We start from the raw sequence: 26,084 nt of genomic DNA, 5'->3' as shown, positions 1-26,084 counted from the left end.
AAGACCGTTCTATGCTCTTCGCTTGATGGAATTCATGTCACTCGGAACACGAGGAGAGAAGAGGAGGAGTCTGAGCAGGTCCTCGCTGAGAGCTCCAGGCCTTCATATGAGCACCGTTTATCTGTCTATGCCCACCCACACGAGATACCGCAGAAAATGCCCTTGACGAACCATTTCCAACTATTCCCCCGTCCTCATGGCCGGATGCCTGCCGGAAACAACCAAGCTTCATCGGTAGATGGTAGAGACGGCTTGAGTCGGAGCAAGAACGACGTATGAGAATTTTCTAGACTTTTTTGTTCCAGAGCAATTCAGGGCGAGGCCGTCAGGTCTCGTCTCTATACTGCGGTAATCAACGAATTTCAGGAATGATCCCGGAGTAAAGTTGAGTAGATAAAGGCCATAACCCGCTGATAGGCACGGTGGCTATAGCTATCCCCTGTAAGGTGTCGACCGGAGCTGTCCAGGGGTCTCGGAATTGACGCGTCCGTTGGGCATCTCTGCTCATACTCGTCATAAAGAGGTACCTAGAATATAGTCTATAAAATATCCTCTTTGAGGAGGAGGCCTAAGAAAGATACAAAACTAAATTAAGATTTCGATAAGTATTCGCGAAACTTAAAGTACTATAACTATTCCCTCTATAGAGAAAGGTTAGCCCTATTCCCAGTCAACTGTTTATCACTATAGTGGGTAATTCAGAGTTCAGTAAACGCATCGAGATAATTCACCAAGCCTACTTTCCAAGCCCCGACAATGCAGCTTCTATGGTTCATAGTAGTAAATAGCTACGAGATGACGAACCTGGACTATAGGTTCTAAGTGACCACCGGACTGGTCATTTGTGCAGGATCTAGACCTAAACAGGAGGCACATATGACTTGAGTTTATTCCACTCTGACTGAGTGATTTCTTGCTCTTCCTCTCATCACAATCCTGTTCTTTTTGCTCCGAGTGTACAGATGTCTTTGGACCGTGATGAAAATGCTTTCATGGCAGTGATTACCACCGTGCCGAGAGGCACGAGTCGAAGAATCACAATCACGACGCTCACCCTCGGGTGCTTTCTGAGTCCATATTGTACTTCTTTTCGTTTTCTTAAATCGAACATACGCTCTCTTTCATCTTTAAGGGGTCCCCGCAGTGCCTTCCTTACTCCTAGTAGACTCCTCACATGTACCAGGGACACAGGCTAAAAAGGTATAAGTCAGCCAGTGCTTACTTTCTCTGGGCTGCGGCCACATACACAAGAGAGAAGTTGCGCTCCACATAAAAATGGAAACGAGAACCATCGATATAGCCTCAGATTTAGCAATTCCACAAAATGCCGTCCAAAGTTTTCAATCGGGGTTCGAAACCAAGGCTTAATTATCAGAATCACCTGGTAACTGCACACATGTAGGTCTCTAGTCTTATATGTTTCGGACTTAAGAATGATTAAACCGGCACCTACACAACATGCATAGTCTCCACAACGGATATAAACACCTTAAATCTGATTGCGACGAAGCGATACTGGGCTTGGGAGACAGCCTGGGGAGTCTTCCTACCAATGACTTATGAAATTTATAGAGTACTAGTTCCCTCCTATTCAGTAGCACGACTTGACTCGAGCTATCTAGGTCTTATTTCTCGCGAAGTGATCTATCCGCGCTCATTTCCAGTCTCACATCCATGCAGTCATCCAAGGGCCCACCATATACCGAAAGAATATCACGATTCGTGCCTCTAGCTAATGTTTTCATCCCATCTCCAGCTACAGAATCGGAAGCGGCCAGATAGTCGCTCGTGTGCCAGGTTGAGAATCTTCAATGCCGCTAGAGACGGCATGAGGCTCCTTATGTACCATTACCTTTCAAGATCGCCGTAAATTACGGTACTGCACCGCTCAATTATCACCAGCCAGTGCAACACTACGTGCTACTTTTGTGTTGTAGGTATTTTATTTCGACTCGCCGTCTTCAACCAGCGAAATGTCCTTAAATTATTATCATTCCGATTTTTCGACAGACCGGTATCGACCACGAAAATATGGTACGCGTTACTGCTCGTCCTTGATAGCTTCGAATTGCTAATTGTATTCCATAGATCGATCAATAGACAACGATTGATTATGAATTCCTGCCACTCCAACCAATTACATCTATCCCAGGAGTGTCCGCGTTAGGACGGTTGTTGTTCCTCGATTAATGGCGCTTTTAATCCGAGCGTTCCCTTACTTTTTTCATTTCGCACTTCGTTACTATTATAGAAGTGAGTTTCTCTGACTATATAGAATTCAAAGTATCTTAGGCCTTAATAAGTATTCGTCCTATCTCAATGGAGCGTAGGTCAGGGATTGACATGAGACGGAGACGCGGAACGTTTAACTAGTTACGGTCGGCACTAGCGCGGAATCCACTACCATAGCTATTAAGCCTGCGCCTCTCCTTATTATCTTATTCGATAATAATCATAATCATAATAATGATAATGTAATGATAAACGGTTACCTATTGCATCGAGCCAGACACGTGAAGTAAGGCAGGCAAGGGAGCGTCCGAAGGGGTTTCAAGGCTTTGAGGTTCGATTCTATATGGAAAAAGCAAGTCGATTCATCAAGTACTCACTGTTAGCTGGATAAAGGCTCCCACCTACTCCGGGTCTAGAATAGGAAACCCTCGGTTGAGAAAACGTGGTACGCATAATCCTGTAAATATGGTAGCTTAGATACCAGATACCCCGTTCCAAGGCAGAGAGTATGTCATGCCAAGGGCCCCCACTCGGCGCCAAAAGAAAATTACGCCGGGCCCCTAAACCGGATGACGGGGAATGGTCTCTACACAACTCACCTCCTTCCCATCCTTATCTCCGCCACCTCCATCAACCATGTCGCCCTCATCTCCTCCCGGCAAGCGCAAGCGCAGCGCCTCTCACCTCCCCGTCCCCACAGCTGAGCTTCAACCATCTTCACGCGACGCGTCCGGCGAAGAAGGTGAGGACTCCGGCCCGGCCAATGCCACCCCAAACAAAACAAAGAAGAACGACACTCCAGCATCCAAGCGAGCTCGTAAGACCGGTGAGGCTTCGACCAACGGTGATGGCTCCATCCCCAAAGAGGATCCCGGCGAGCCCTCAGAGACCACCGTGGCCAGCAGCGATATTGAAGGTCGACTCCGGAGTCGCCCGGGTCTGCACATTAAGCTCCCGGTGGACGAAGGCGAACAGAACACCATGGCGCCACCGCAAATAGGCAAATTGCAGGATCCAGTTGGATACCACACCAATCCGCCGCCGACGGGGCGGGCGGTGCGGTGTACGCCGACGGCGTGTTTGATCTGTTCCACCTCGGGTGAGTATCGAGTGAACATCGATGACATCAACGTTGTGATTCTAATATCATTCCCAGCCATATGAGACAGCTCGAACAGGCTAAGAAGGCTTTTGATGACGTGTACCTCATTGTTGGTGTGACTGGCGACGAGGAGACTCATATGCGAAAGGGATTGACTGTGCTCAGTGGCGCAGAGCGTGCGGAGACCATCCGTCACTGCAAGTGGGTGGACGAGGTCATTCCCAACTGTCCTTGGGTCGTGACTCCAGAGTTTCTGTCCGAGCACCAGATCGACTATGTCGCCCACGACGACCTCCCCTACCAGGCTGCTGAGGGTGATGATATCTACGAGCCCATCAAGGCTCAGGGCAAGTTCCTGGTCACTCAACGGACGGAGGGTGTCAGCACTACTGGAATCATTACACGGTATGTGAACCTCGCAAGCTACAAACGGCGCACAAGCTGATACTCCGCCCTCAACAGGATCGTTCGTGACTATGACCAGTACATTTCCAGACAGTTCAAGCGCGGCGCGTCGCGCCAAGAATTGAACGTGTCATGGTTGAAGAAGAACGAGCTCGAGATTAAGAGGCATGTGGTGGAACTTCGCGATAATATTAAAAACAACTGGACGATGACGGGACAAGAGTTGGGCCGTGAACTGCGACAGATCTGGCAAAATAGTCGGCCCAACAGCCCCGCGCCTAGCGCCCGCAACAGCATGGACTGGGGCAGCGGCCGCGGACCTCTGGCCAGCCCGACCGGCGGCAGCAAGTCGCATCTGTCCCGCGTGGAGGCCCTCAACTCACCGCGCCCCGAGAGCCCAATTGGCGGAGCGCGCAACGAGGACTTTGCCACTGGATACAGTCTGGGATTGATTGGGGGTGTTCGCGCATGGGTATGATCCCTTCCACTTCTCCCCTTGATGCCTGATGAATTCTCAAAAATCCTAACATTTTAACCAGATGATGCGAAGCCGCCAGTCCCTCCAAGAACCAGTCAGCCATCCCCAATCACCCACCGACGAGGACGAGTCCGAGCCCACCAACGGCTTCGACGAGGACCTCCGCGGGCGCGTCAAGGGCACGACCCAGTAGATAGTCTTGCATTTCTCTCTCCCACATCTCCTTTCCACCTTGCACTTTCACTTGCATTCGGTTCATGTGTTATACTTTTCCGTTTCGGGCTTTGAGTTCCCAAATTGCAGGCGATAATATTTCGGTGCCTGGCGTTTTCTTGATGGTTCACTTGCCTTAATACTCCGCAATTGTATCTCCCCCCCCCCTCTTTCCAGGTTTGAAATTTAGCAAGGATGAGGGTTTTTGCATTGACATATTGCTGTTCATATGGCGGGGAAGTGAATGGATTGATAAATAGAATAGATCGCTGGCGCAGGCTTGAAGTGTGTAGATAGATACACACGAGCCTAGACGGAATCTCTAAACTAACAAAGTACGCGATGCTCCCATGCTAAAGGACTCTCTTTGAGTTTTATCGCTTTCACCTCTAGAGATGCCATGCAATGCACTTAGAAACATGCAGATATAAAACAAAACAAATAGGGTATCTCAACGATGGCAGAATGTCAAAATCACGCCTCAATCATCAATGGTCCCTGCCTCCCCTTCAACGGCTCCTTGATGCCCAATTCCATCTCGAAATCGATCTCCAAACCCTCGACATCGGCCAAATTCACTCCAACGTCCGAACACATCACCGCCCTCAATTGATCCCTCAATACGGCGGCATCCCTCACCAAGCCACTTTCAATCACCCCTTTCGCCGCCTCATCACACCTCGCCGTCACCGCCAACTCAAAGACAGTCAATCCCCGCACATTCAACAAGGGCAACAACCATCTCTCCTTCAACACCAGCGGCAACTTCTGTCCCGCCACCACGACCGCTCCCCCCCAGTGACCGTCCCCGTAAACCGTCCCAGATCAACACTCAACCCCAACTCCTTCAACCCATCCAAGCCCGCGACCCGGGCCCAGAAAGCCGTCCAGAGCGCATCACTATGTGTATGCGCATAGATGGAACCCTTATGATCCAATCCCGCCAGTGGTTCCCAAACAGGCATCCACTGCACCGTCAACCTACGAATCGCATTCCGCGCACGCAACGGGATTGACTCGCAGAACGCGATGAACGTATAGAGATCATCCACGTCGATTGTCGAATTCCGATACAGCACATCTGCCGTCTCGGCGTAGATGGCCCGACACGTTCGCAAGAGCGCGACGTTCCCATCACTCACTAGGTCGGGCAGTTGCTCGTGGGTGTGTGGGTAGAGCAGTCGATCCGAGTGGCCGGGGACTCGACCATCATAGACGCGCCAGCGGGCCGGGGTCGTGGGGCAACAGTGGCGGTGGTGGGTTAGTTCGGATGGCAGATTGGGGGCTTGGCAGCGGATGTGGCGGAGTTTGTTTTTGATTGTTACCAGGTGCAGGGTTGCCGGAGGGAAGACGTAGGACCAGATCATAGAGCGAATTTCTGGAGGGAGGCGGGAGAGCGGAGATTGGGATTGCGGGTTTGGTGGTGGTGTGTAGGGGTTGATTGCGGGGGAAGGTGAGGGTGTTGGAGAACAGATCTGTCGCGAGATAACGAGATCGCGGACCGTGTTGGTCCAGTTGGAGGAGGTTTGGGTGGGATAGTAGTGCCAGATGCTGTAGGGGTCGCGGATGACCCAGGCGTCGAAGTGGCGCATATTGTAGACTGTATAGAAGAGTGTATAGAGTATAGAGTATAGTAGTAGAGACTGTTAGGTTGTAGATTGTAGATTGTAAGATTGTAAGATTGTAAAATTGTAGAGTATTAGGATTGATATACACCGATATCTCACCAATGCCTCTTCATTGATCTAAAAATTTGTAAAAATCTGGGGGAAGAAACCCACTTTAAAACCGGGGCTGAAGGCTCCACTGCTCATCCCATCTCATCGCTCAGCGGCTCCTCGACGCTGAAAAGATTGATAGAACCAATAATCAGAGTCGGGCGATCTCGGGATGGCGTCGGATTGCTACAACCTTATGACGTCGAGGCGCCTGCAGTTGACTGATGCGGCGATGCGGACGTGGAGCAGTGTGCTCCGGATTCTGCGTGGAGAGAGAGAGACAGATAGCGAAGTTCGTGAAGAGAGCACGATGCGCAATGATTGATTAGTCCCTGGCTCTCATCTATATCCTATATACTGTATCCTATACATAATCCTATGATCGTGGTGTTTATCTAATCGCGGGTTATATTCCCCTTCACAGTCATTTACTTCCCAGACCTTTTCTACTTGCCCTGTGCACATCACGCCTCCTCATCGGCATCCTTGTACCTTTCCTCTTCATTATTCTCAGGCTCAGTCTCTGGCTCTGGCTCAGACCCAGGTTCAGCTTTCTCCGACTTCCCTTCTTGCATCACAGCCACCGCAATGGCACAGACCAAGATCAACGCGGACCCTGCCCAACTAACCAAACTCATCGTAACCCCCCCACACAACCTTATCATAGAACAATGCAAAGAGCACCTGTGTATAAACCATGCTCGTCGCCCGAGAACCCTGTCCCTGCTTGCCCCCAACATCAACCGGCGGCACATACGACAAGCCCGCTGTGAGCAAAAACTGTAACAGGAACCCACAAACCCCCAACCCGGTCAACAAGATCCACTCAGTAGGATTGCCCGGAAACCGAAAGGGCACGCCAGGAACAGCCAACATGGCAACCGCACTGATCACAGTCGTAACACTGGAGAAATAAGTCACACTAACAAGCGGATGCGCCCGTCTTCCAATCATCCGAATCGAAGTATACGCGCCAGCAGCGCCCAGCACACCAAAGAACGCCACCACAGTCGCAAGAATATGATGATAAGAATCTGTTCCTTCGTCGTCCTTTCGGTTCCGGAACGGGCGCGCAATCAGCACCACACCAATTAGCGAGACAATTCCCGCCGCTTGTTGGCGACGGGAGAATGTCTCACCAGGGATGAGCAGGGAACAGGCGTAACAGGTTATGATAGGCGCTAGGAAGGTGATCACCGTAGCTTCAGAAAGAGGCAGATACTGAACGGAGTAGTAGAGGCCGTAGACGCCCATGAAACCGGAGACGGCGCGGGTGATGAGGAGGCCGAGGACGGGTCGAGTGCCAAGTGGTGAGGGGACAGAGGCGTACCACATGTACAGGTAGCTTGCGATGGCAGTGATGGACATGCGGGCGAAGAGGACCTGATGTTGCTTGTTAATTGTTCATGTACATCTTGTGTGATTGTTTTTTCTTTTCTTTTTTGCATCTAGGTCATATGAAGTTGAAAAAGATAGGAAAATGAAAACTCACCTGGAATGGATGCATAGAACTATACATCTCCAGAACCTTGGTCATCACATTCATACTTGCACCGAACATCTGCGCCATCAAGACGAGGAACATGCCCTTATTGCGTAACCAGAAAAAGGCCCATTTGCTGCGCGGCCGGACAGTCTCGTAGTCGTCATATACATCTGGAATCGGACGAGGCTCGTACACGGCCAACGAGTCATCATGATAGGGCCCGTTCGACAAGGGGGCGTCTGGGTGGTCGGATGGGATGCCATCGGAGTCGGTATTGGAGAAGTGCGGGGACTCCTCGGAGTGGGAGTCTGGTTGCGGGGACATTTAAGAGGGTATTCTCTGTCGTGACGGTTCGTGACGGTCGTAATTCGTGCGTGGATGTTTTAGATGAGGGTTTTTATAAACATGAGAGTGGGTTAGGGAAGAGGAGGTAATGATTTGGGGCTGTTTTGACGAAAGTGAAAAATTGATGCTCAAGTCCGGTGACGGTTGTGGAGACGGGGCCTATTGAATGTTGACCGCTAGCTGGTTCCAACTGACCTGGCTTTTTTTGCTTCTTCTGAATTTCTGTTTCTCTCTTTCTTAACGTTATGTTTTCTTATTCACTTTTGCTTTTTTCGATTTTGCATCTATTCGGGGATCTATGCAGTCTAGTGTCTCATGCAGTGTAAATGCAAAATCTCGTATAAGCGAATTATTATACGAAGTATGTCATGAGGAAGAAGATATATGCTACATTTTTCTATACAAAAAGTAAAAGTATCTCCACCCTTCTCACGCAGCATATTGCCCACACGCGAAGTTCCCACTACACGCTCAAGCTTCAGCGCATCCCACTTGGAGAATAACACGCGGACACCACCCTCAGCCGCCTCGACTACCGCTGCCGGGTCCAGACCCAGGAACCCGACGATCTCCTGGTAAAAGGTCGGGTTCTCTGGCAATCCGTACATGATGATGCGCTTCACGCCGCGCAGCTGGTACCGGCGGAAATGGTGAGAACGTTCCGTATACAAAAGCACAGAGTGACGACCGGACATGAAATGACTGCGGGCGCGGGCGATTTCGCGCGGCTCGGTGTACTCGGAAATAGCACCGAAGGAGACATTAGTGGTTTGAGCGGAGGTGGCAAAGTGGTTGCGTACGCGGACAAAATCAAGGTACGAGGGGACGAAGATCAAAGTGCCCGCGCTATTCTTGTTTCGTCCCGTGATGCTCTTCACGAGGTTAGATAAGATGGTGGTGGTGAAATGCTTGAATCTAGCGTCTGGGTCCTTGGCCGGGGAGAGGCTGTCGATTCGGGAGAAGGTTTGTTTGACCGAGACGGGGAGAGGGAGCGCGGTGATGGCGCCAGCGTAGGTGGGAGTGATTTTGATGCGACCAGCGATGTTTTGCATGTGTTGTGAGAAGAGAGAGTTGATCTCAGGAGTGAGGTAGGATGCTAGGACGACAGTTTGCCGAACGTGCCGGGCTTGATTGTCTAGATACCAGTTGCGAACGCGGCTGAAGTCACAGCCGTGGGCTTCCTTGGGTTGCAAGTTGAAGTGCTGGAAGATATATGTCATGTGGTCCCAGTTTTGCATGAGAAGGGCGTCGGCGTGGTCGACGATTACAACTTCGATGGATGACAAGAAGTCGTGATCGCGCTTTTTGGCACTGAGATGAATTAGCAGGGTACCATCAATGTGATTGTCAGGATACTAACTCGGCCTGATCCATGATTGTTCGCAGACCAAGAGGACTGGCAAAGATTACGTCCGAGTTGTAGAACTGGGCAAAGTACTTGACGGTCTTGCGAGTAAATTTCAATCCCAGTCGGAACATGTCATCGTCGTTGCCGCCGAACAGCTCACGGAAATCGTCAGTCTTGTTCTCCCAAGTTGAGTCTTCCGGAGCCGAGAAAGAGTCTGTGAAGCGCTTCTTGTTCTCTTGCTGCTCAGCTTGGTAGAATCGTGAAATCGCTTCGACCACTCGAACACATGCCTGTCGAGTTGGCAGAATATAAAGGACCTTGGGTCGAGTAAAACCCTGGTCACGGCACTCAATATCGGTGTCGGGGTCTTTCGCGAGGCGCGCATTGTTCTTCAGCACCTGGTCTCGAGTCTTGATCAGATGATTCACAGTGTGTAAAGCCATGATCTCCCGCATATCATCTGCAGAAGAGGGTGTCCGATTGCCGAACAGAACATCTTGGTAATCGAATACGTACGGCGCGATCTGCTGGGCTGGGCCGGTAATGCTGGGAGGAGCTCTGCGGCACGGGGCTTCAACTTATTCTTGAGCTAAAAATCAAACAGTCAGTTCAGATCTAGTGTGAGAATCAAGTTGGCGTACTTTAAGATTGGCCGTGCTCTTCAAGGCCGGCAGCAACGATGCCTTTTCTGCTCCCACGTCGGGAATGCTATGCACCATCCGGAGACCGTCCACTTCCTTCTTCGCCGACATCCATTTGTTGGCAGTGATCGACTCAATCTTCTTGGTGATTTCGGCGCTGTCTGGAAGGTTGAAGTGTTTCTCAAAAGGTCCGAGGACATCGTCATCATCCTCTTCCTGAACTTCTTCATCATCCGACGGAGCCTGTTCCTGTAGCGCATCTTCGCCTTGATCAGACTCTTCCTCAACCGAAGCAGTCTGGACTTCCTCCTTGTCACCATTGGCGACCTTTCTCCGCTTGCGAGCGGGACCTGTCGAGTCGGAGTTGGCATGGAGCAGCTCAAGCAATTCGTTGTACGGGCGACCGTTGCTCTCCTCCTCCTCCTCGTCGTCACTACTAGACGAGCCCTCATCCATTAGAGAGTCATCCCCCATATCCCCCTCAACTGGGCTGCTGGGCGCATCATCACCGGAGGATTCGTCCGATCTGGATCGGGTCAGCTATACATCATGAAAAGTTGTAGGCGCACTAACTCAGCATCGCGCAATCGTGAAGAAGCAAAATTGTTTCTCCTTGTAGTACCGCCTCTTCCACCACGGCCTCTACCTCTAGCCCGAAAACCGCCTCTTCCTCGTGGGGGAGCCATTGGTGAAGATACTGACTTTTTTTTTCCGGAGGTGGAATTGAAGGTCCAAGTTGCTTATCTTATCTTAGCGCGAAAATTCCCACACACAAAGAAGAAACGGAACAATCAGACGGCCAACTCCACTTTCAAGGAAAAATTGTCTCTCCGAGCTTTGCGTTGACTGAATTTGGCGTTCCTCCAGATTATCCTTAACACCACATTCACCATGGCCGACTCCTTCCTTCACCTCGCCCGTCCCTTGGGCCCCGTCTCCGTGGGCACCGCTCCCACTACGGCCCCTCTTAACGTGGTCATCCAGCCGCAGGTACGTATGCAGTATGGGGGTATTGAGGGGCAAGCAACTAACCTCTTAGGCCGTCTTCTCCATCCTCGACCACTCGCTTCGCCGTAACGCCGATCAGGAACGTGTCATTGGAACCCTGCTTGGAACACGATCGGAAGATGGAGGTGAGGTTGAGGTGCGGTCCGCATTCGCCGTGGGCCACTCCGAAGCCGAGGACCAGGTCGAAGTCGACATGGAGTACCACAAGCAGATGCTCGCCCTGCACCTGAAGGCCAACCCGCGCGAGGTCCTTGTCGGCTGGTACGCTACCGCCTCGGAGCTGAACACCTTCTCCGCCTTGATCCAGAACTTCTACAGCGGCCAGGGCGACGGCACATGGCCGCACCCCGCCGTCCACCTGACTGTTTCCACTCAGCCCGGAAAGGACCTTGAGACTCGCGCCTACATCTCCGCACCCGTTGGTGTCACTGCTGAGCGTGCTGCCGACAGCGCCGCCTTCATCCCCGTCCCCTACGAGCTCCGATACGGCGAGGCCGACAAGAGCGGTCTCGAGGCCATTGCCAACGCCAAGGATAGCGAGGAGCGCTCCACCACCATTACCTCCGATGTTGAGTCTCTGGAGCGTGCGATCGAGGAGGTCATCTCTATGATCGATCGTGTGTCGCGTTATGTTGAGTCGGTTATCGATGAGGAAACCCCCGCTTCCACTGCCATGGGCCAGTTCCTGCTGAACGCCCTTGCTCTGGCTCCCAAGGTCGAGCCCGCTGACATTGAGCGCGACTTGTACGTGTTCCCTTTCATCTCACATGTAGATACGCTACTAATACCTTTGCAGCAACAACCACATCCAGGACGTCCTGGTCGTTTCCTACCTGGCCAACACCATCCGCACACAGATGGAGCTGTCCAACCGACTAGCAACTGCTCAGCTCACTCTGGGTGGCGGCGAGAATGCCGGCGAAGGCAACCAGCGCAACCAGCGCGGCAACAAGGGAGGCCGTCAGAACAACCGCCCCCAGGACCGGGCTGCCACTGAGGAGGCACGCGCATAGAGTGTTCAGAAATGATGCATGTGACCAATTTTCTGGAGCTACCAACGTACCCGTTGATGTTTCTTATGTCTCGTTTTCCATGTTCCGACAACTATTGGGTTCGTACTTGTTTGTTTCTATCTACTTTATTTCTCCTTAACCTTTTCCCCTTTATCCCCTGCCCACCCTCTCCCTTTTTGTCTCGAACACGAACACACCTATCTCTGTCTCCTTGTGGCCGCCCAGGCCTGGTCGGAAAAAAAAGCAATGTGGCGCATCGGAGTATCTGGCTTTGTTCAGATAGAGTCGTGGGGGGGGAGGTGATGGAGCACTGCAGAGGTGACTGCAGAGAGTCAAAACTGGGCTTGGACCCGGTTTCACGAAGTCGCATCTTATCTGGGCGCGGCGTTAGTTATGATGAAATGGACATAAATTTGTTAGACCTGTTGGGACATATTTCTAGGCATCACCATGGAAGCGATGGCTACGTAGTCTTCTCTGTTTCATGGAACGGGCAAGCAAGAACAGAGATGGGCGCCACAAAGACTCCATTTCCTTGACTGGGATAGAAGCATGACTTTGTTGTGTACTATGGTATGTCTCAGATAGTCTTTGGCAGGCTTGCTACTTGGTTTGCCAGGATCGAACATTGAGACAGGTCATGGTTTGCACAAAAAGAACTGTATATGAATTGATTGGATAGAAACATAACCCTTCTTTCACAAAGTCTCTCAAGAAGTTTACCAGGATAAAAGAAATCTGTGAGATCAAAGATTCGAATGTCTTATCTGAAATACAGAGAGCGAACCCTTTTAAATCTTCCAAGAACTTGAGGAGTCTTCCATGTTTCTTTTCTGTATATTTATCAAAATGCCACCGGCTCATGTCTGTTCAAGACCACCATCAACGCCGCCCGCTCTACCTCAGACACATCAACTAAACTTATGTCAATACGCACGTCCAACTGAATATACTTTAAACTCGACTCAAATGCTTCGGCCGCTAAAACCACTTCAGGACTGCCCTCCAATGACTGGAGACGAGTGGTTCGAATTTGCCATCGAAGAGGAGCTACTATTGAGAACAGACGAAGAAAGCCACCTTCAGAATATGGAAGCACAACACCAAGAGAAAAACCACGAAATGGTCACACCAGTCCTAGCAGATCATGAGGAAAAACAAGAAGGTGAAAGATGGGTCGAATGGCTCACACGCTGGGTATACTGCACAGAAGGTGCAAGCCTAACCTTGACAGACATCCGATATGCGAGAGTTTTCGCCGACAAAGCGTATCGAAGCCAATGCGCAGCCGAGAACTGCGCTACCTTCATTCGGAACGATGAAGAGCTTGCGCGAGCAATCAGACGTAAATTGAACGGAATCCTCAGTGTGACCGTATCGCAAAGTCCATACTATGATTCAAATATCGTCAAAGCTCTCGCGTCGGCAGGTATCAAGTCTCTGCGGGCTAATGTTTTGATAATTACTGAGCCGCGATTTCCAGGTCCAGAGTCCTTTGCTACGATTCAGCAGATAGAAGTGCCACAGGCTATGCATCTGGGTAGACAGGACCTATTGAATGCTTGTATACGATTCCTGAGTACCGAAGAGATTCAAGGAAAGGTCAAGAGATACTCCGATCGACATGCTACGATTCAAGAATTGTCTTCTCGCCAGGCAGCACAGCTGTATAGTGATTTGAACATCTACCATCCATTCTTCGAATATGCGATTCGCTCTGTGTTTCCACTTGCTGCGGCTCTATTCGACACGTTCGAGCCAGCTTCAATCGGGGACAAGGTCAAGAAAGTCAAGAAACCTTTCCTAAGAGAAGGCTTAGTGACGAATGTGTTGAAAAGACTACAATCTATTTACCCAGTTTGGAAGTACCTCACTGACCTTCACAGACGCCTGGCCAGCAAGGACGGCGAGTTTAATCCTACAGTCAGTTTCGCCCACGCTCTAGTAGAAAATAACAGCATCGAACTCGTCAATGAATATCTTCTTCAGGGTGGCGATGTCAATGCCGGTGGACCCCGCTGGACACTCCTCCAAGCCGCCGTATCAATGCACACCTACAATAGCAGAATGCACAAGATTCTCGGACTACTTTTGGACCGGGACGCATACGTGACCCTGGGACGAGGAGAGCATGGCTCTGCGCTCCGAACAGCGGCTATTTATGGAAAATGGGTGCTATTGGAGAAGCTTGTGCTTCAGTGTTTGTCTTCTGGGGCCTATAGGATTGCAGATGATCTCCGATACATCATAGATGTTATGGAGGACCAGGGCGGTATCAATCCAGGCGAAGACTTCTCAAATATGCCTGCTTCGGAACGCATCGCCATGTATGCTAAGAGGCAGGTTATTCGGATTATTGGAGATCAGATTCGCAGAGATGAGCAAGAGATCAAGCGGCACTTGTGAAAGATTTGCTATTTCCCTCTTTTCTTGATAGCTTCCGTTCAATCGAAGGTTCTTCCACATGAAAATGTTGTATAGACCCTTCACGTGCTAAAATCCTCGTTTCTATCACATGCTAAGCTCTCAATTAATATCTTATCACTTTTATCACTTTATCAATTCACAATTCACCATTGACTGCAAGGCAACTCGGAAACCTGGATATGCGGCGACTAGAACCTCGTCCGATCGACTATCCAGTTCCATTCAGTTCACCGACAATCCCGACTCAGCGGGCCTTGGAGTGGTGGGACCAAAGTGCTCATTTCGGCGACTTGTCCGGACATAGCTCAAAGCACACCCCACACTCTGATCATGCATTAATCAGTAATCCATTTCGATGCCCATTTTCTATTTCTATTTCTATTTCTACTTCTACTTCTACTTCCTTTTCAACTACACTCAACTCCTCGATTCAATCCCTCCATTCACCTCTCCTTCTTGAGCCTCGGCCCCGGATCTCCAAACTCCCCAATTTTAAAGTTCATCCACCCCGAAATCCTCGGTTACCTTCGCTGGAGTTATTCAGAAATCCATTCCACCGGCGTCTAGACTTCCGAGAATCCTCTTCACACAATTTCCTTTTGTTTCGACTATTTCCCAAATCCGCCTGCAGAATCATCCCAGTATGGGGACCCCAGCGGAAAACCAACGGTCTTTAGGCCCACAAGCCCCACAAAGGATCCAAAAGGTTCCCAAGGCCGCCAGTCACCACAACTCGAAAAGTATGGCCTGTCAAGCCTGCTATGCGCGAAAAAAGCGCTGTGTCGTCGCGTCTTCCCAATCTCGCTGCACGTATTGTTGCAGGGAAGGACAGGATTGTGTACCAAGGGAGCGACAGGCTAAGTACGTTCCATGTTCATATTCATGTTCATGTTCATGTTTCTATTCATGTTTTTACCATACGCATTCCCTAGTTCTCATTTCGGCCCTTAATCACTCACGTACAAAAGAGAATAAGAGCTAACACAAGCGACATCACTAGGTCCCAAAAACAAGAATCATCATCTTCTTCTTCGGCATCATCACCGGCTTCGTCTCACGGGTTGAATTTACAGTTACCTCATGGTATCGATCATGAAGTTCCGAGATGGGCGGCTGTATATTCAATGTTCTCCGAGGTGTTAAGGTTGATTCCACCTGAAACGAATGACAAGGACCATGAGATGGAAGAAGCGCAACGGAGTTTGAACAATGTGCCCAAACAACATGATGGCTCTGCGGAAGCCCTTTCAATAACGAATTCGACGAGTGACGCTGTGAAAACATGTAATGAACCGTTGGGATCGGGGTTCTCCTTGGGCGAACTGGATGCTTTGCTTCGATTTTGAGGATAGAATGGTGCATCGGGTTATTGGTATTGTTATCAGATTGGGATGCAGGCGTTACGGTGTACAATCTTATGGAATTTGGGAATGTAAGGTATAAATGTACAAGGGTGTTCTTGGAATGGACCAAAGATTGGAGGGAACTAGTGCTGTGGTCATGAGTTTGGGACAATAGAGTACCTAGAGCATGCCGAGATAGCCACTTTTTGGCCCCACAAATTTCAATTGTGTAGACTCTGAAGATTGCTTCGTCCAAGGCAATTTCGGTATTTGATAGACTGAATAAATTTGTACATGCAGGAATTGTGGCGGTATTATTCACGGGTATTTCAAATCAATGGGACACAGTCCGTCCAAACTCCGGTGTAAAGGAAAGCAAGAAACGCCGATGGAGGTTGACCATACCCATGCACATGAATGAGAGATAAGGAAAAGAGACAGGAGAAAAGAGAGAACCACGAAATCACGGTAAGAATCATCCGAGAGTCTTCCTCTTCTTAGGAACCGACTCCTCGGTAGCATCCGAGCCTCTTCGGTTAGCAGCACCTCGCTTTCCCTTGCCTTTGCCCTTCTTTCCAGTCACCGTACCGGCAACTGAAGCGTTGTCGTCATCCTCAGGAACAGGAGCTCCTTTCTTCCCAGCATCCTTGGCAACCTGATCATCATTCTGATCGAAAGCCTTCCGCGCCTCTTTCAACTCACGCTCCATGCGCAACAATTCCTGCACACGGCCAAGCTTGTTCGGATCTCGACGTAGTGAGAAGCGGAAATCGTCGACTTTGATCTTCTGGCGGCGGGCGTGGTGCGCGACCTGCGCGGCACCATGGCATAGCTCTAGGATGAAGTCTGTGACGATTTCGTCGAGCACGCGAATTGTTTCAGGGAGGGGTTCGCTGGAGAATGAGTGATGCGGGGCTGGGTCACCGTAGGCTAGAAGGAGGTGGCGCACTTCTTTGTGTCAGTCTTTGGTAAAAGGTTGAATTGTGATGATAGCTCGTGACTAACTCTCGGGACCAAAATTCATTTGGCCCTTGTGCCGGGCGGCACGGGCTCGTGGCTCGGCCATGTCGAATCGGACAGACTTTCTTTTAGGAGCTTTTAGAACTGCCGCTGCTGACCCTGCTGCTGGCTCTGCTGTGGACGCTCCTGTTGATGTGAAAGGAGGCGGGGCAAGGACGTATGCGTATTTGTAGCCCGCGCGGAGAAGATCTAGATCGTGAGGGTTGAAACCTCCAGGAGGTGCAAACACGGACGGAGGTTCGGGAAGACTATTAAGCTTGGACCGAGAGTTTTGCGATGTACTTGTATGATCGTGCGCGTATGGGCCTGCCTTGGCGAGAGCGCTTTCCTGAGGACTAGAATTCGAAAGAGGTCCGGCCTGTGGTGACACAAATGTATTGCGGAAAGTTGGGGTCGGACTCGGACTCGAACAAGACCAGGGCGCGAGACGCTGCGAATTGTGAGTTTGAAGCGAGCGCCGATTGATGGACGGTCTGAAGCCTGGCGAAGAGGGAAGGTGATGAGGATTTGGAGCAACAGTAGCAGGCGGAGACGATTGACGCCGGGACCCCGGGCGGTCTGTGCATCTGGCGGACATGGCGGGCAGAAACACGAGTTGTCTCGTTGCTCTTGCACACACTCGCTGATCTTGTTATCGTCTCTTTCTGGGACGTGGGGAAATTGTGATCCAAGATGGTGAGTTGAGAGTTCTTTGCAGGTGAACACCCAGGTGCTGGGATAGTGATGTCGAAGCTGTTCAGGCAGAGACGACGCACCTCAGCACACTGTGTACTTTCCGCGACCACGACATCACTAACACGAGGACTTACCTAGTCGGCCCTTTTCAACTTCCAGTCCCTACTGATGGTGATCCTGTTGCTTATTTGCACGAGCACATATGCACACTCGATCATGCCCGGAATCATGGACCGCAACCAGAACGGGTAGGTCCTGACGCTCAACTCGTGGAGCTGCCGAACTAACGGAGCATAGGTTGTTCGGTATATTCTGGAAATGCGCGCGAGTAGGAGAACGTCTCAGTCCCTATGTCAGCATATGCTGTTTCCTGATGGCTGTGAGTTGCTAAAACCAGCCCCGCGTTCAGGCAGAACATTACTGACAGCCCATTGCTTGACAGGTCTCTATCTTCCTCGGTGGCTAAAAGCCTCTCGTGATTACTATTCTTCTCAATGGCGATATGGATGCAGATGAAATGAGAGTGAAAGTCGCTCGCTGGTCAGCAAGAAACAGAACCGGTGTCACGGCATGGACTCCTCAATTAAATGACATGCTTTCAAGAGCATGAGAAGTTTCATAATGATTCAATGTATAGTACATGAGAGCCAAATTTACACAAGTGGCAACGCAACGCTCCAGCAACAGGCCCATGCCTATGCCATGCAATATTCTATGACAAAACAATAAAAAGGGTATCCATCAAACCTTGCTCACTTCAGGACCAGCTTCCGTAATCCTTTATCAAGTAGCTGGTCTTCCGATTCATCCACAGCAGGACCGCTGGACTCAAGCTCCGGCTTGGAAATTACCTGCTGAGAGCTACTTTCGGGGAATTGCTTGTCCAGCTCGTCAATGGCAACCCAGAGACGCTCTGGATCGCGAAGATAGCGCAAACTCTTCATGGTGTAGGGATCAATGGCGAATCCCTGTTCTTCCATTGCTTTGATGGTAGCAGCAGTGTCTTCCACGTTCTGCGTGTTGACATGACCACTGATGATGGTATTCCAAGTGGCTTGGTCATACTCGACTTGGTGCTTGACCATCATCTGCATTATTGTCTCTGCAGCTGCAGGTTGCCGATTGAAGATGAAAGCGCTCAGCAAGATGGTCCAAGTGCGCACAGAGGGCTTAACTGATTTAGAAGAACGAAGCATGTCTTCGACCAAGCGCACACACGACCGCAGTGCATGGGGGTTGGCACGCATGGCAATGAGGAACTCATTGTAGGTGTGGTCGGTCTCCGCGAGAGGAGCGATAGATGGGTGGCCTTGCTGTACCAACTCTTGAAACCGTTTATAGATGAGTTCCACAGTTGTGAGGCGGTTCTGGCAGCGGAAGAAGGTCGCAATCATAATGTACAGGGCGATAGGTGTGGGAGGCGTATTGGAGCCTCCGGCCCGAGGCGTATATTGTTGCGGGATGATGAGGAGATCTTTCAAAGGGGTAATGTCGTGTAAGGTGTTGTACATATCAAGCATGGAATAAAAGATTCCTGAAGGATCAGAGTCTGCATCCATGTTCTTGGCGGTGAAAACGTAGTGGGAATGAAATATCTTGTTGGTGATGTATGGGTTATTGCGAAGATCTTTCTCTTCGAGCTCACGGATCAAGTTATCGACACGGCCCCGGTCTCCACGCTTGACTGCTTCGGTCAAGAGAGTCAAGTAGGTGTAAGAGTCAAAATTGTAGTCGTGATTTGTCATGAATTGTAGCATGTCGGTACCGAGTTGTGAGTCGCCGGTCTTGTAAGCATTTGCCAGCACCAAATTCATCATGTCTCGGTCAGGCCGAACACCCATCTTTAAGAGCTGTGGAAGTATCTCAAAGTTGCGTCCATTTTCGCCATCTTGAACACGGTCCAGCGTTAAAAGCTTGCAGCAATGCCGAAGGACTCCCTTGGAATTTAATGTAAATTCTGGGTGTTTGAGAATGGGAATAAACCCGAGAGATTTGAGTGCTTGATCCACATCTTCGAATTCCGTGAATCGCCACATGAAGCACAAAGCAGTCTCTGGGGTCATCTCAATGGATCTCCCTCTTACTGTCTCGAGGGCAAAGCTTACCCCATCATGGCTAGCTCGCTGAATGAAAAGCCGAGCACCCTTTTGTGGCAAAGAAAGAATAGGCCAATCCCTCGGGTTCAAACAAGCCTCAATTAGCGACTCGTAAGTGTGAGTGCCGCCCTTCCAATCTTTCAGCCAGTCCGCATAGTAGAATCTGTCCAAATAAAGGAAGCAGTCAGCCACCATGGTGAAATCCGGCTTCTCTTCGCTCTCCGTTGTAACAAGTAAATATTCCATCAAGAGTTTGGGGTCGTTCTGCATTAGCCAGAAGGCTAGGCGCTGCCAGCAAGCGGCCTTGTCGCGTCTTGACATGGCCCGCCAGGCATCCCGAAAGCTTCTAAGACAGTCTGTCTGAATCTTCTCGAGCAGCGCTTGACCATCCTCTTTCAATGCTGGTATCACAGCTCGGTTTGATACCTCACGCTGGTAGTGCTTTGCTTTGTAGATCTCAGCATACGCCGCCTGCCATTGATCGAGGCCCAGCTCCCGCGAGTAGAGCGAGTTGCTCTTGACAACTGTCGCCAGATAAGTTGATTTCGAGTTTAAGAACCGGTCCTTCGCTTTGATCTCGGCATTGAGTCGACGAAGCACGTCGGGTGCGTTCCGAATATTGCGGCCTTGCGCCCGCATGATTCCGCGAACCCTCTTCAGTGTCAACGGCTCGGTAATGAACTCTCGAGAGCCCTTTTTAGGCTTCTGTGTAGTGGTCTTATTTCCTGGCTGTCCATCAAGTTTCTCCCCAGATTGCTCAGCCAGTTTTGCATGGTTGCCTCGTTCTGGATTTTCCAAGTCGTCGATGATGACCGTTTGTAACGGCGCAGGCTTTGTGAAATCGTGCGGTTCGGTTCCGGGCTCTCTGAATGACGTCGCATGATTGGAGATATGTTGGACACGGTGTGCAGCGATCGAGATCCCCAACTTCCGAGGCCAAAGGCCGGAGTTCCTACATTGCGACTGGAGCCCCTGAAGGCGGAGGTGGACAAGCTGATGTGGACAAGATAACATTCAGAGTCCCGCGATCATACGCATGAGGAGAGAAGAAAGGTGTGATCTGTCTGACTCTGGCAAGAAATGAAGTGGAAGTTGATCGTTGATCCGAAAGATGGAAAGCCGCCCGATTTTGCCGTGGCTGGTGTGTGGCGCACCCCAACACCTTAACCTGCAACTTTTCTCCAGCGGGCTTTATATTCGAGGTCGCGCTCGTCTTACTTCCAAAGGTGTTCACTCTCTTTCTTCACCATCTACACCTTCATCCACTATAAATTTGAAACCATGTCGTCCAATCACGCCTCTCTGGATGCGGCCTCCACCGACCGTAAAGCCCGCCTCGCCAAACTCGCAGCACTTAAGCGCAAGCAGCCCGAACCTGAGACAGAAGTCGGTGGCGATGAGGAATTACCAGATGCCGATGATGTTACTACAAAATACATCTCCGGCCGCAACTACGACGCCGAGACTCGCGGTCCGAAATTGGGATTTGAACAAGGCCCGCAGGAAGGCAAAGTCACGGTGGAAGCCCAGGCTGCGGAGATCGCAGAGGCAGTGAAGGAACAAGCACGGAAAGACGAAGAAGATGCGCCCATTGATCTGTTTAAACTTCAACCGAAGAAACCTAACTGGGACTTGCGCCGTGATCTGGACGAGAAGCTCAAGACGCTCAACGTGCGAACTGAGAATGCGATTGCCCGACTGGTGCGACAACGGATAGAGAACGCGCGGCGTGCAGCCAAGGAGAAGGGAGCTTCTAATGGCGAAGGTGAAGAGGTGGGCATTGAAGGAGACGCATTGGTGGAGGGAATCCATTTGCGCGAACAACAGGAAGCTCAGGACGAGGATACGGTTTGACATGATACCCTTTTTACGAGGATGGTGGAAATAATTCCACCTCTTCTGCTATTGTACTTTTTTATCTCATGTCCGTCTGCACTTTTGCAATCATAAAAAGGCGTTTGAAAGGTCTTGGCCATTGGGATGTATGGAATGCTATTAATACAATTGTTCTCAATGGAACGTGAAGTTGACCAATGTGTAGTCTTTTTTCCAGATCCAAAAGCCGCGCCGATGTTTCCTCTCCAGAATACATCAAATTAAAGCTCATTTTCCATTCCATCCTCTACCGCGCATGATTCATCGCCTGGGTCAGGGCAAGTCGCTTGCTAAATGGACTCAAGCTTCGCTCCCGCGGCGGTTCTGGTCGTGCTCTTTGGTCCTGCCTGGAGCGTCCCGAGGAATGTTGGTGAGTCGGAGGACTTTCTCGGTCTCGGTATGACCGTCTTCCAACGCGGTCAATCGTAGTCTCTGGGGGAGTTATGGATCGTCGCTCCTTCGCGATTCGGCTCTTATCGACACTGCGGCTGCGTCGATCGCTTCGGCGACGAGTTCCGGGTTCACGGTGTCTTCCTCGTTCTTCGGGGCTGCTCTCCCTACGACGTCGGCGGATGTTCCTTTCCTCGGTCCACTCCCTTGACCTCGAGCGTTGTCGGGCGCCAGAGGAATAGGACGAGGCAGATTGAGATGCATCACTGTATCTTCTCTTGCGGGACTTAGGGGGCGGTGACACAGAGGCGGCCTGGCGCCCATTGCTCTGAGAGCCGTGCTTGCTACGGCGGTCGGGCGATGCTGAGGCGGATCGGTTGGTGGAAATCGTGGAAACAGAATTGGTCGAATGAGATGACCATGATCTCGTCCGTTTTGGCGAGCGTCCTTGGCGGTCTGTCGTGTGCTCTCCATCAATGTCTCTCTTCCGACCTCGCTCTTCGTCCCTTTTTGCAAGTATGTCATCCGCCACGCCGTTTCTGCGATTTTCAATTAATATCAAGTTATCGAGATGGTTACCATTGAAGACAGCGGGAAATGACTTACGACTGAGTCAGGTCACTGGGAACTTCTGTTGAGAGCTTAGGCATCAACCTTGGATTTTGCAACTGCTGTGTTCGCGACGGGCGCGAGGTATAAGGACGCTCTTGCGCAGTCGCCTTGCATTCATAGCTGTAGTGCCGTAGATTCAGGTCAGCATGGCGATCAATGGGAAGACGCTTCAAGGCCACATATCTCGTTTCAAACACTTCTGGCATAGAGTGTTCGCCGAAGCTTTTGACGGGCCTCGTAGCCCTAGGGCATTGCGGTAGCGGTTCATGGGACTATTCACTTGCAAGTCGAAAGACAGAGATAGTTGTCGCGGAACGAAGAAGATGACAAAAGTAAAAACCCTGTTGTATATAGCAAGATATCAAACCCAGCTCTCCGCGGCTGTTTAATTAAAACGGGAAGTAGTAGGCGCGCGGCAGAAGCGGTCGGGAGCGGCAAAATTTCACCCACGAACCTTCGGGCTTTGAAGAATAATCACAGCTCGACCTCTCCGCCGCTCCTTCTCTACCACACGGAACGAGTACGGACTGAGAATTCACCGGAGTGTTAGAGCGCCGTGGATCTTTGCGTGACTTCATCCACTTGTTTCCTACGCCCCGGCTGGACCTACTGGCAATATCGATTGGGGGCCTTTATCACCAGACCATGAACCAGCGTTGACATCGTGTAAGGCCCGCTTCCAAACATTGGGCGTCGTGCTAGATGAGATAGCGCACATATGCTTCTCAATTTTGACGTCCAGACTTGTTTGACCCAGTGCTAACCTTGATTCCACCACAGCTTTCCTCATGGCGGAGACCCTTACTCAGAGATATGTCTTTCTTTTTTGGCTTGTGTGAAGCGGGATTCTTCAACTACTTTTTTTCCATTCAAACCTCGATCAACGCTTGTCTTACACCGGAGAACTGCTGATATCAGCTGTGTCTTGACGTGAAATTCTGTTACCTTTGTGGAATCTTGAAAACGACCTCTACATCCTACGGGCTAGTTCAAAATGGCATCTCAAAGTCCCTCATCAGGAGACCCCCAATTCTCCTTTGCAAAGGTATGCATGTCTTGAGCGTCAACTTCGGTCCAATTGCTAAATTCCCTTCCAGATCGCTGCCATGTCCGCAATCCCTCAACCCCATTCGTCCTCAGTATCAGTTGAAAGCAGCAGCTCTCAGCTTGCGACGACCTCAAATGTCTCCGAACCTTTCAACACGGGCGCCCCATTACCTCCACATTCCTTGAACACAATCAAGCAGAAGATTGCCTCGAGCGATCCTGCAGTTGATCACCTAGGCAGAGCAGTGCAGGACATTGACATCGCCCTGCAGACAGACCGGGAAGGGTCTAGATCTTCAATTGGCGACCAAGAGAATGGCACATTCAAGAGAAATAACTCATTTGAAGATGATCGCACTCATCTTTCTAATTCTTCTACTAAAATGACCAACTTTGACTCGAAGAGTTTGGCCTCTGTGACCACTTTCGCCATGGACGAAAAAGACTCTGTACGACCCGATGACAGTGCGAGCGTGCAAGCCATTGATGAAGAAGAGTCACTTTCGGGCGCCACATCTGGCGCACCGAACTCAGTAACTGGCTCCGAAGCCGGAGGACGTCTCTTCCGCGACCAATTTCGCGATGGAAATGCTCTGCGATCTCGTGGAAGTCTTCCTGTACCTGGTTCTCTTTACAACGATGGTGACCTGCGTGGCACGGTCAACATCCCCCCAGACTCTGTTGCAAACAATTTTGTTGTCCCAGCCAATCCTGACGGCCTGTCGGATGGCTCCAGTATGCATGGATTTCCTATGGAACCAGACGAGAAACTTTTGGAGGCGATGAAATCTCCAAAAGACCGTCTGACGGTTCTCCAGCTAGAGGAAAGGATTCGTTACTTCATCAAAGAGTCCGCGTAAGTGTTCTGCCCATATTTTCAACCACGCCAATTGGGTGTTAACTATGACCAGTGAACAATCCTTGGAGCTGCCCCCTTCTAATGGATTCCAACGACTTCTCGCTCATAAACTTGGAGATTATTACCATCTGACTCATTTTGTTGATAACAACGTGACCTCTGTGAGGCTGCATCGAACTCCTTTCTGCAGACTGTAAGTCGATTTCCTATTCCCCTACAGGACAATTGGCTAACCTGATTAAGCCCTGAACCTGTCTCCGCGGTGCACGCTGCCACTAGCACTACCCCGCCCCCAAGTGTCCCGGCCATGAAAATCATGCGTCGAAATGACGAACGACTATCAGCCGAAGGAAGTATGGCACCGAGCTCGTCTGTTCAATCCAAGGCTACTTCCGAGGCCGGCGATAGCGGCGCGGAGGGTGATCGCGCAGGATCCTCGGCCGATGCCACACCCGCCAAGGATCGACTGACATTGACCCGCGAAGAACGCGAGGCCAAATATCAGGAGGTTCGAGAGAGGATCTTTCGTGACTTCGCCGACAGCGTCAAGTCAGACACGACCAGTGGCGAGTCCAATCCTGATATGTCACGATCCAGCTCCACGAGTGGCCGTAGAAAAAAATAACAGGCAGCGAACTCCCCATGATGATAGCTTTGAAGCCCGATCCCAGTTCAACGCCTACTATCCAGGCATGCAGTACAACAATGGTCTGAGTCAGGCTCCCTACAATGTCGGCGGCAACGATGGTTCTTATGCTACGCAACAGGTTCCTTACCTAGTTGGACCCGGTGTACCGCCACCAACCACAGGCTACCTGCCTGCCGGTCAGAACAGCACTGTGCACCCCGGACAAATGGGTGGCGTGAACAATCCACCTCAATATCCAATGGCTATGTCGCCGCAGATGGCCTCTAATGGCTCGTGGCAAGGAGGAAGCATGCCGCAGCAGTCGCCATTCTCTGGATACGCATCGATGAGCCAGCCGGGCATGATGAATCAAAACATGATGAACCAATCATCTCCAAGCAATCCATCGCCGGCCATGAACACCTTTCCTATGCCACAGTCTGCCCAGTACCAGCCGAATCCTCAGTGGGGTTCCCCGCCCTACTCTGGGAATTACCAGCAGTCGCCTCAAAGAAATCAAGCTCCGGTCCATTGGCCTAACTACCCCTCCCAGTCGATGAGCTCTAACCTGGCGGCCTATCCATATACGCAATACCCTGGACAGCATCTCAACCCCACACTTCAGAACACCGGGTCCTCCATGATGCCAGGCAACTACAATGCTAGGTCTCACTTCAACCCTCAAACCCGCTCTTTCATTCCCGGCGGTGCACCCGTGACGCGCAACCCGAGCCGAGGTGCCCAACATCCGATGCAGCCGTTCAACGGCATGCCTCAGTCTCAATGGATGGCATACCCGGAGTCTACTCCTCAGAACCGGGGCATGGAGCATTCCTCCACGGCAAGCACAGCCCGCGTGCCAAACCTCCCTAATTTGCCCAATCCAGGCCGGGACTCTATCGCGAAATGGGGTACCCCGTCCCACCTTCCTCCCAAGCCACCGCCGTCCGAGGTGAAGTCTGGCTTCGATATGAAGCACCGAATAGGTTCTCTCCCGGTTCCCGCCCCATCCTACCCTGGTAATGGAATCCCGGTGGCTCAAAACGGCCCGCTCGTGATTACTGGCGGGGCCAACGTCTCAAAAACGAACTAAGAACTGACCGATGATTTTCTCACTGTCCAA

The 26,084-nt window shown here is 50.9% G+C and overlaps 12 protein-coding genes across 12 annotated transcripts; 6 read left to right on the top strand and 6 right to left on the bottom strand.

The window, feature by feature from the left end:
- Positions 1-2,868: 2,868 nt before the first annotated feature.
- N7477_001101 (choline-phosphate cytidylyltransferase) lies at positions 2,869-4,410 on the top strand (the record flags this gene model as incomplete). Its single annotated transcript, XM_056962764.1, has 4 exons — positions 2,869-3,335; positions 3,389-3,739; positions 3,797-4,211; positions 4,279-4,410. The coding sequence occupies 4 exons, from the start codon at positions 2,869-2,871 to the stop codon at positions 4,408-4,410; spliced, it is 1,365 nt and encodes a 454-aa protein (XP_056827767.1).
- A 494-nt stretch (positions 4,411-4,904) lies between these two features.
- On the bottom strand, positions 4,905-6,030 carry N7477_001100 (uncharacterized protein; the record flags this gene model as incomplete). Its single annotated transcript, XM_056962763.1, has 2 exons — positions 5,234-6,030; positions 4,905-5,198 (listed from the first exon to the last, which is right to left on the bottom strand). The coding sequence occupies exons 1-2, from the start codon at positions 6,020-6,022 to the stop codon at positions 4,905-4,907; spliced, it is 1,083 nt and encodes a 360-aa protein (XP_056827766.1). The 5' UTR covers positions 6,023-6,030.
- Positions 6,031-6,612: 582 nt separating this feature from the next.
- On the bottom strand, positions 6,613-7,958 carry N7477_001099 (DMT family transporter; the record flags this gene model as incomplete). Its single annotated transcript, XM_056962762.1, is given in 3 exon segments — positions 6,613-6,764; positions 6,778-7,531; positions 7,641-7,958. 3 exon segments carry the CDS (start codon positions 7,956-7,958, stop codon positions 6,613-6,615), a joined length of 1,224 nt encoding a protein of 407 aa, XP_056827765.1.
- A 326-nt stretch (positions 7,959-8,284) lies between these two features.
- Positions 8,285-10,654, bottom strand: N7477_001098 (UTP25 family protein; the record flags this gene model as incomplete). Its single annotated transcript, XM_056962761.1, has 5 exons — positions 8,285-9,290; positions 9,340-9,823; positions 9,844-9,916; positions 9,969-10,494; positions 10,542-10,654. The coding sequence occupies 5 exons, from the start codon at positions 10,652-10,654 to the stop codon at positions 8,285-8,287; spliced, it is 2,202 nt and encodes a 733-aa protein (XP_056827764.1).
- Positions 10,655-10,859: 205 nt separating this feature from the next.
- On the top strand, positions 10,860-11,989 carry N7477_001097 (eukaryotic translation initiation factor 3 subunit F; the record flags this gene model as incomplete). Its single annotated transcript, XM_056962760.1, has 3 exons — positions 10,860-10,958; positions 11,008-11,720; positions 11,773-11,989. 3 exons carry the CDS (start codon positions 10,860-10,862, stop codon positions 11,987-11,989), a joined length of 1,029 nt encoding a protein of 342 aa, XP_056827763.1.
- A 969-nt stretch (positions 11,990-12,958) lies between these two features.
- N7477_001096 (uncharacterized protein) lies at positions 12,959-14,395 on the top strand (the record flags this gene model as incomplete). Its single annotated transcript, XM_056962759.1, has 1 exon — positions 12,959-14,395. One exon carries the CDS (start codon positions 12,959-12,961, stop codon positions 14,393-14,395), a length of 1,437 nt encoding a protein of 478 aa, XP_056827762.1.
- Positions 14,396-16,234: 1,839 nt separating this feature from the next.
- Positions 16,235-17,356, bottom strand: N7477_001095 (putative transcription initiation factor TFIID subunit 13; the record flags this gene model as incomplete). The annotated part of the gene is made up of 2 exons (XM_056962758.1): positions 16,235-16,707; positions 16,765-17,356. The coding sequence occupies 2 exons, from the start codon at positions 17,354-17,356 to the stop codon at positions 16,235-16,237; spliced, it is 1,065 nt and encodes a 354-aa protein (XP_056827761.1).
- A 95-nt stretch (positions 17,357-17,451) lies between these two features.
- N7477_001094 (protein kish) lies at positions 17,452-17,920 on the top strand (the record flags this gene model as incomplete). Its single annotated transcript, XM_056962757.1, has 4 exons — positions 17,452-17,454; positions 17,593-17,702; positions 17,752-17,833; positions 17,897-17,920. The coding sequence occupies 4 exons, from the start codon at positions 17,452-17,454 to the stop codon at positions 17,918-17,920; spliced, it is 219 nt and encodes a 72-aa protein (XP_056827760.1).
- A 286-nt stretch (positions 17,921-18,206) lies between these two features.
- On the bottom strand, positions 18,207-20,564 carry N7477_001093 (pentatricopeptide repeat protein; the record flags this gene model as incomplete). The annotated part of the gene is made up of 1 exon (XM_056962756.1): positions 18,207-20,564. The coding sequence occupies one exon, from the start codon at positions 20,562-20,564 to the stop codon at positions 18,207-18,209; it is 2,358 nt and encodes a 785-aa protein (XP_056827759.1).
- Positions 20,565-20,831: 267 nt separating this feature from the next.
- N7477_001092 (CCDC12/cwf18 family protein) lies at positions 20,832-21,404 on the top strand (the record flags this gene model as incomplete). Its single annotated transcript, XM_056962755.1, has 1 exon — positions 20,832-21,404. One exon carries the CDS (start codon positions 20,832-20,834, stop codon positions 21,402-21,404), a length of 573 nt encoding a protein of 190 aa, XP_056827758.1.
- Positions 21,405-21,672: 268 nt separating this feature from the next.
- N7477_001091 (zinc finger CCHC-type containing 10) lies at positions 21,673-22,633 on the bottom strand (the record flags this gene model as incomplete). Its single annotated transcript, XM_056962754.1, has 2 exons — positions 21,673-22,354; positions 22,422-22,633. 2 exons carry the CDS (start codon positions 22,631-22,633, stop codon positions 21,673-21,675), a joined length of 894 nt encoding a protein of 297 aa, XP_056827757.1.
- Positions 22,634-23,421: 788 nt separating this feature from the next.
- On the top strand, positions 23,422-26,054 carry N7477_001090 (putative R3H domain protein; the record flags this gene model as incomplete). The annotated part of the gene is made up of 5 exons (XM_056962753.1): positions 23,422-23,472; positions 23,525-24,330; positions 24,386-24,526; positions 24,577-24,944; positions 24,994-26,054. The coding sequence occupies 5 exons, from the start codon at positions 23,422-23,424 to the stop codon at positions 26,052-26,054; spliced, it is 2,427 nt and encodes an 808-aa protein (XP_056827756.1).
- Positions 26,055-26,084: the final 30 nt, after the last annotated feature.

This window comes from Penicillium maclennaniae, assembly GCF_028827695.1.
Source record: "Penicillium maclennaniae strain IBT 15551 chromosome Unknown utg000001l:1.0-3280838.0:1.0-3283122.0, whole genome shotgun sequence".
Taxonomy (NCBI): Eukaryota; Fungi; Ascomycota; class Eurotiomycetes; order Eurotiales; family Aspergillaceae; genus Penicillium; species Penicillium maclennaniae.
This window is presented reverse-complemented; position numbering and strand designations above follow the sequence as displayed.